The sequence below is a fragment of the Arachis ipaensis genome, chromosome B1, assembly GCF_059453495.1.
Source record: "Arachis ipaensis isolate K30076 ecotype BB chromosome B1, ASM5945349v1, whole genome shotgun sequence".
NCBI classification, from domain to species: domain Eukaryota; kingdom Viridiplantae; phylum Streptophyta; class Magnoliopsida; order Fabales; family Fabaceae; genus Arachis; species Arachis ipaensis.
Genome location: NC_142436.1, coordinates 42,025,607 through 42,033,234, shown reverse-complemented (window position 1 = coordinate 42,033,234; position 7,628 = coordinate 42,025,607). Strand labels below are relative to the sequence as shown.

Below are 7,628 nucleotides of genomic sequence, written 5' to 3'. Positions count from 1 at the left end.
GCGAATGGTGAAGAGAAGCTTGTGAGTGTGGTGGTTCGAGGTTATGTTGAAAGGATGGTTCATATGCACGGGGTGGGGCTTGTTGGTAGTTACAAGGTTGTCCACCATGTCTTTCAGCTGGGTATGCACGGTAGAATGGTCTTTGTCCAGGATATCTCGGAGGGTGTTGCTGCCAAAAGGGTTGATTAGATCCTCTTGGTTCCATCCATCCTTGATTGGTCTGACCTTGATGCACATTCCTGCTGTAACTTCTATTTCCTTTAACAATATTAGAACCAAACTCAAAGCGAGAGGGGTGAGAGTTCATAGTTACAAATAAAGATAAAAAGGAAAAACAAAAATAAATAAACAAGCAAAAGAAAAATATTTACAATAACCAATAATAAGGCACACGTTAGCAGTTCCCCGGCAACGGCGCCATTTTGATGAGAGTAACTTTTGCGTGGTCTAGAAATTTGCGGATAAATCCTCGTTGCAAGTATAGTTTCTAAACCTTCAAAAGTCCTTTCATACAAACGTTTTGGGTGTCACAAGTAACAAACCCCTTAAAAATTGTTAACCGAGTATTCAAACCTCGGGTCGTCTTCTCAAGGAACTGCGGGGAAGTATGTTCTTATTATTGGTTATAAAGGTTGTAATCGGGGTTTAGAAGGTGAGAAGCAAGTAATTTAAATGACGAGTGAATTAAATGGCAATTAAAAATAAATAATAACTGTAAACAACTTTTGGCAAGATAAGGGGAAATTAGAGGTCCAACTTAGTTATCTCTCTCAACTATAATGAAAGTTGAATCTAAACTCCACTTGGTCAACCTTTACCAGGGCAAAGGAAAGTCAAGGGACTAATTAAATTGACTTTTGAATCCTAATTATTTCCTAAGAAAAGGTTGGGATTATTTAAGTTCAGCTCAATTAGCAAGATAACGATTATCAATTACGTTGAGTTTAATAATTGTTGAGTTACTGAATTCTTAACCAGGACCAAAAGGGGAAAAAAGTAAAATTGCTGAAATAATAAAAACGTCCTTAGATGGGAAGCAATGATAACTTAAATCAAAGAGAACAATCATAAACTGAAAATACCTCAAATATCATTAATTCAAATAACTGTCTATAACATGAAAGAATTCATAGATCCAATTATAAAGGTAAATAGCCAACTCAGATACTGAAATAAATAAATAGAGTAAAAGGAAAGTTTAAAACAAAGAAATATAAAATCTGGATTGAGAGTCACTCTTAAAACAAGAAGAAATCCTAAATCCTAAAAGAGAGAGAGGAGAAGATCTCCCTCTCAACTAAATCTAAATCATTGAAAACTAAAATTATGCGAGCTCTCCTTGAATGGGTGCATTCTCATACTTTATAACCTCTGGTCTATGCTGTCTGTACTTGGATCTGGGCCAAAAAGGGCTTCAGAATTCGCTGGGGGCGTATTCTGTAAATTCTGATACGTGGCCTCTGTCACGCGTCCGCGTGGGTCACGCGGTCGCGTCATCTGGAGCTTTTCCTTTCCACACGGTCGCGTCAGTCACGCGTCCGCGTCGTGGGTGTTCTACTCAAGGCGCGCGGTCGCGTCAGTCATGCGGCCGCGTCGCTGCTTCTTTGCTTCTGGCACGCGATCGCGTCATCCATGCGATCGCGTGGATACCAGTTTCCTTAAAGCTCCATTTTGCCTTCTCCTTCCATTTTTGTATGTTTCCTTTTTCATCCTTTAAGTCATTCAGCCTTAGGAAACCTGAAGCTACTCAACACACTAATCACGGCATCGAATGGAGATAAAGGTAATTAAAATAATTAATATTTTTAAAGCTTAGGAAACATGTTTTTCGCAATATGACGTAATAAGGAAGGGAAAGTAAAACCATGCAATTAATGTGAATAAGTAGGTGAAAAGTTGAATAAATCACTCTAATTAAGCACAAAAGAACTCATGAAATATGGGTTTATCAGTGTTCTTTTTGAGCACCTTTATAATCGTCCGTGACCACGAGCTCTGCTTGATTGACATCCTATGGTGGCGGCTCTCGTTGGAATAATCGATGCCTTCTAGTAAGCGGCACATTGTCTTCATCATCAGAGTCCGGGACTACCAAAGGTGTCCCCTTACTTTTTGGGACACTCTCTCCTGGAGGTGCTTTTTTTATGCCACTTCCAGATCGGCTTCTGCGAATAGGCAACTTTCTCCTCGTATCAGGCCTGCATTCCTGTGGTGTAGACAATGAGCGAATTAGCGATATAAGCGACATAGGAGGATATGAAACACAGCATATATAAAACACTTTAACATGCTTGAGAAGAGAGGAATTATTTTTAAAACTACAGTCGGTGCTATATTCCTAGATATCGTCATATGTATGATAAATACTCAAACTAGTTGCATACTTACTAAAATAAAAATCCATGATAATAACACAAGTAATTTTAATTAACTGAGCTCACCTTCTACGCATCCATATCTCTATGCTGAGATTTGGTCCTGCTCCGGGGTAGATGGCGCTTGCTCGGAGTCCTTGTGCGACCGTTTTCTTCCACCGGTGACCTTGCCACACCGTTGGCATTTCCCAAGAGTTTACGATTACATGCACATCACAACATGTTCCAGACCAGAAAAGGTGGAATACACAAACATAATAAGAACCAGTCTCTTACATACTAAAATAAATATCCTTGATAACAACACAATTAATTTAATGAAACCAGATCACCTTCTACGCATTCATATATCTTTGCTGAAGTGTAGTCCTGCACCGGGTAGACGGTGCTTGGTCGGAGTCCTTGCGGGGCCTTTTACACCTTGCCTTTTTCTGCTTTACTACTAGTTGCTTTCTTCTCTTTTTTTACCCTTCCTTGCCTTGCCCACGATGCATCCCTTTGTGGTCAATGTGGGACGACAAAGTTAGCAAAAATTAGCTTGAAGCTCTGATGGCATTTGTATTTAATTTTATTATAAAAATGAAATTATTAGGGATTGTACCTGTGAAATAACATGGTCGGCCTTCTTATCAAGTTCATTAGCAGTCCATTCATCAATCCAAGGCTCGCGTGCTTGACATGCATGTAACGGACCATGCTTTAAGCGCTGAAAGTACAGAACCTGAACACAAGTAATTCAAACGTTGGGATTTACAACTTAAGATATACATGTGGTAGAAATTTAGGTAAATTATTTGTGATACTAGCAACACGAACATGCACCCACCACATGTTTCCCGGTTCTCATCTTGGAATTTTCTTATTGCATCTTGCAACCACTTTAATATCTGATACGGCCAGTGGAATCTTCTTGGGTTCGAGACATCCAAAATCGGAGGGAGGTGCCATGGGGAAATAGTTTGCTGGCTTGTGCGACCAAGAAACATCTTCAAAACCATGAGGATAAAGTATCGTCTAGAGGCCATCCTTTGTTGCTCAGTCTCCATTAGACAGCCAAAGACAAAGTCCCGCAGTTGTGTTGTTGTTTTTTTCTGGAACTGTCTCTTAAGTGCCAGATGGGATGCATTTTTCTTTTGCAGTTCCAGGATTGGGTCCCCTATATTAACGAAACATTGTACGACAATCAATTAGTGTCAACAAAGGCAAACTATAAAACACGCACAACACTTATTGTATCTTACATAATTTTGACTAACCTCTAGAAGGTATGCCAAATACACTGCCGATCAGTTCGGCGGTAACGCGAATGTCCCCTGTGTCGACCATGAGAGTGTTTGATTCCACGTCATAGGCCCTAGCTATTTGGAGCATGATGCTTTGCTTCTCATGCCATAGTGGTACTCGCCGCAAGAAATCAAACCCAATGGCCTCAATCTCAGCCAACTTAGCATCATCATTATGTAGTTCCAAGTGGGTAAACAAGTTGTTAATGTAGCAAGGTGAGCATCGCGTCTCGACTAATTTCTGTTGAGCAAAAATTAAGATAAGAATGACATCATAAAATATAACCAAACATGTTCTTTTAATCATGTAAATAATGGGATACCTTTTTACCCATCTGATTTTGTGTTCTGCCGGTTTGAAAATGGGTTGTTGGAGCACCGTGAAAATTTACTCATGCAATAGGCCCCTGAAGTCTAATGCAAGATTCTATTCAGTTTATAATTAACCAATGAAAATTATAATAACATGAGAAAAAAACCTTGTAATCATTCCAACTGATAAAACTTAAAAAATTATAAGGTCGAGGAAGAGAAAGGATGTACACATCAATAGGTGGTCTGAGAGTCCGACTCTGCCAATTATAAACATAACAAACCAGTAGGTAAATCAGATTCACACAAAGCAAAAATACGGCACACCTAAACAGCAAAGTAATCAGTGCAATTCAACCATCCAGTTATTTATTGAATTAACCATATGTTCCACGTCAATCTAGGTATGCATATCCGAGTTCGGAGTTCGGAGTACAGTCTACAGGCCATGTACATAGTTTCTCACTAAAATACAATACAACCCTCAAACATCACAATAGTCACCCAAATTATCGACACAGTAAACTTCTCCTTTATGAAAATCAACCATCCCAACATGTACAAAAACTAATCATATTCACTACTCATGTAACATTGTTCTTTCGAGTATTTAAAAAATCATACATCAAACTAACTAGATATATATGTCATTAAAATTTGAGGATATAGATCAGTAGTTTTTCGGCAAGAATGGTAATTTTTAAAGCAAAATGCAACCTTTATTGGAAGATTAGTGATTAGAGAATTGAAAGGATTTGATCCACACTTCGATGACCTATTGAAACAGAACATAGCCACTTGAAGAAAAAAACAACAAAAAGGCAATAGGGAACCGACTACTTTTGTAGATTCATATGTATTCAAACGATCTTATTGATATGGTCACAATAAAATTAAAGTCAGTCGTATCTGTGAAAATAAGCATCTAACTTGAACTTTTCAAAATTGAATAAACCATTAACATAATTAGCATCATGTATGCATTGTCTTACTTACAAAAACCAGAGACCCATTGATGCGTGGCAGAAATTAGACCAATTAAGATATTAAAATATAAGAACAGCGTTGCGAGTATAGCTCTTAACCAGCAAAAATCCGCCTCATCAATTTAGAAAGGTTGTCACAAAAATTTAGAATAAAAATACTGGGAGTATGAGTCCCAGGTCGTCTCCCAACGAGTTGTTAGAAAGGGTGCTAAGTTATTAATCAGGAGTTTTCTGAGAATTTTGAGAGTTGAATGACAGAAAATAAATAATTGTAATTTAAAAGAGAAATATATATTCTAATTAAAAAGTCTTGACTGGGGGAATGATTAATCGGAAGTTCTATCCTTGTTGGAATTTTCTCAAGTGTAGTATAAAGAGGTTGTTATTTTCACTTAGTTAACCCTTACTAAATAAAGGAAAGTCAAGTGATTGAGCTAACTCTTATTCGCAAATCCTAGTCCTCTCCCTTGGGAAGGTCTAGCGTTAGTAAATACAGAATTAGCCAACAACTTCCAAATTAACTAATCACTTGAGCATTCCAACTCAAGTGTCTCCTCTTAATCACCCCCATGTCAAGTAGGGAATCTACTCTATTGACATGGATACCATCTTCGTTATTGGGAATTTGGAATAGAAAAGAGACATAATAATGTAAATAAGATAGGAGTTCAAAATTAATTAAAAGTAAAAGTAATTATTTGCATTAACAATCCATGAAAATAATCCAATTATAACTCTAAACAAGAATTAAGAATATGGAATAAATAAAAGAGTAAGGAAACAAACTAGAATAGTATCTTCAAAGGAGGTGATGACTCTTCAATATCCAAAGCAAAAGCAATAAACTATGAATGTAAAGAAAAACCTAGAGGAAGAGTAATTTTCTCTCTAGATTCAGATCTAAAAACCTAAAACTATGCTAATGTGAATGTCTGTTGAGTCTCTGCATGTTCCCTGGCTCTAATCTGTGTTTCTGGGTCGGAAACTGGGTCAAAACTCGGCCCAAAATTGCCCCAATCATTTTCTGTTATTTCTGCAGATTGCGCATGTCACGCGTGCGCGTCATTTGGTGAATTTCCTTGCCATGCGTACGCGTCAGGCACGCGCACGCATCAGGCACATGCACGCGTCATCTTGCAGAACTCCAATCCACGCGTACGCATCAGGCACGCGCACGCGTCGCTGCAAATTTCTCCAGATCGCGCGCTCGCGTGAGCCATGCGTGCGCGTCGGTGCTCGTTGGTTATCTCCTTGGTTTCTTGTGTTCCTTCCATTTTTGCAAGCTTCCTCTCCATTCTCTAAGTCATTCCTGCCATATAAAGCCTGAAACACTTAACACACGGATCACGGCATCGAATGGTATAAAGGAGAATTAAAATATACAAATTAAAGATCTCTAGGAAGCAAGTTTTTAACCATAGAATAACACTAGGAAGGAATTGTAAAATCATGCAAATCATATGAATAAGTGGGTAAAAGCTTGATAAAACCATTCAATTGAACACAAGATAAACCATAAAATAGTGGTTTATCAACCTCCCCACACTTAAACATTAGCATGTCCTCATGCTTAGCTCAAGGAGATTAAAAGACTAAATAAGGGAAAGTAAGAGTCATGCAATGCAATGCAACCTATGTATGAATGCAACTATATGCTAAGATGATTTTGCCTACTTGGTTAAAAGTAAATAAGCTCTTCAAGACAAACATAAATCAGATATCACTAATTAAAATCATACAGTAAAAACAAGTAAACTTGTAAAAAGATAGCTCATGAAAGCAGGGAACATAGAATCAAGCATTGAACCCTCACTGATAGTATATGTGCACTCTAATCACTCAAGTGTATAGGGTAATCACTCTACTCTTCTCTAGTCATACTTTCTAAACTTTGTTCTTCACCTAACCAATCAACAAGTATTTAATGTACCAATGCAGACATCATGAGGTCTTTTCAAGGTTGTAATGGGGCCAAGGTAAAGTTGAGGGTATATATATGGCTAAGTGAGCTATGAATTGAATCTTTGATCAACCTAAGCTCTCACCTATACATACTCTATATACTTTTAAATTCATGCCTAACTACCCAAAATTCCCACTTTTGCATTTCATACTCATGCATCAACCTTCTTTTAATTTGTATCACATATGCATTGATCTTTTCATTAACTTAACATTGGGGTAATTTTTTCCCCTTATTTATTTACTTATTCATTTAATTGAATTTTTTTAAAATAAAAGTAAACATAACATTATTAATGCACATGGATTTTTAATTTTTTCTGGTCTTACATGAGTAGGTACCCAAATTCCTAATAATTCATCATTTAAGCACTGTACACTTTCATTAACCCAAGTTTCCACAGTTTTTCCCACACTTAGTTGACGCACAATCTCTATCTTAAGCTAACCAAAGATTTAATTTGGATATTTAATTATTTTTCCGCTTAAGGCTAGTGATGTGGTAAAATATAAAACACAGGGGATAAAAGGCTTAAAGTGGCTAACAAGGGTTATAAAAGGGTAGGCTTTTTGGGATAAGTGAGCTAATAAAACAATGGCCTCAATCATATGCATGCATATAACACATTAAACATTGGACATATAGACTGAAATAAAATATAGATTACAATCATAGAGAAGAAAAATACACAAGAATAAAATATTATGGT

General features: G+C 37.2%; 1 protein-coding gene across 1 annotated transcript; it reads right to left on the bottom strand.

Annotated features, from left to right (window-relative positions):
• Positions 1-3,479: 3,479 nt before the first annotated feature.
• LOC148576340 (uncharacterized) lies at positions 3,480-3,993 on the bottom strand. Its single transcript, XM_088501141.1, has 3 exons — positions 3,982-3,993; positions 3,659-3,899; positions 3,480-3,535 (listed from the first exon to the last, which is right to left on the bottom strand). Exons 1-3 carry the CDS (start codon positions 3,991-3,993, stop codon positions 3,480-3,482), a joined length of 309 nt encoding a protein of 102 aa, XP_088357267.1.
• Between the last annotated feature and the right edge of the window lie 3,635 nt (positions 3,994-7,628).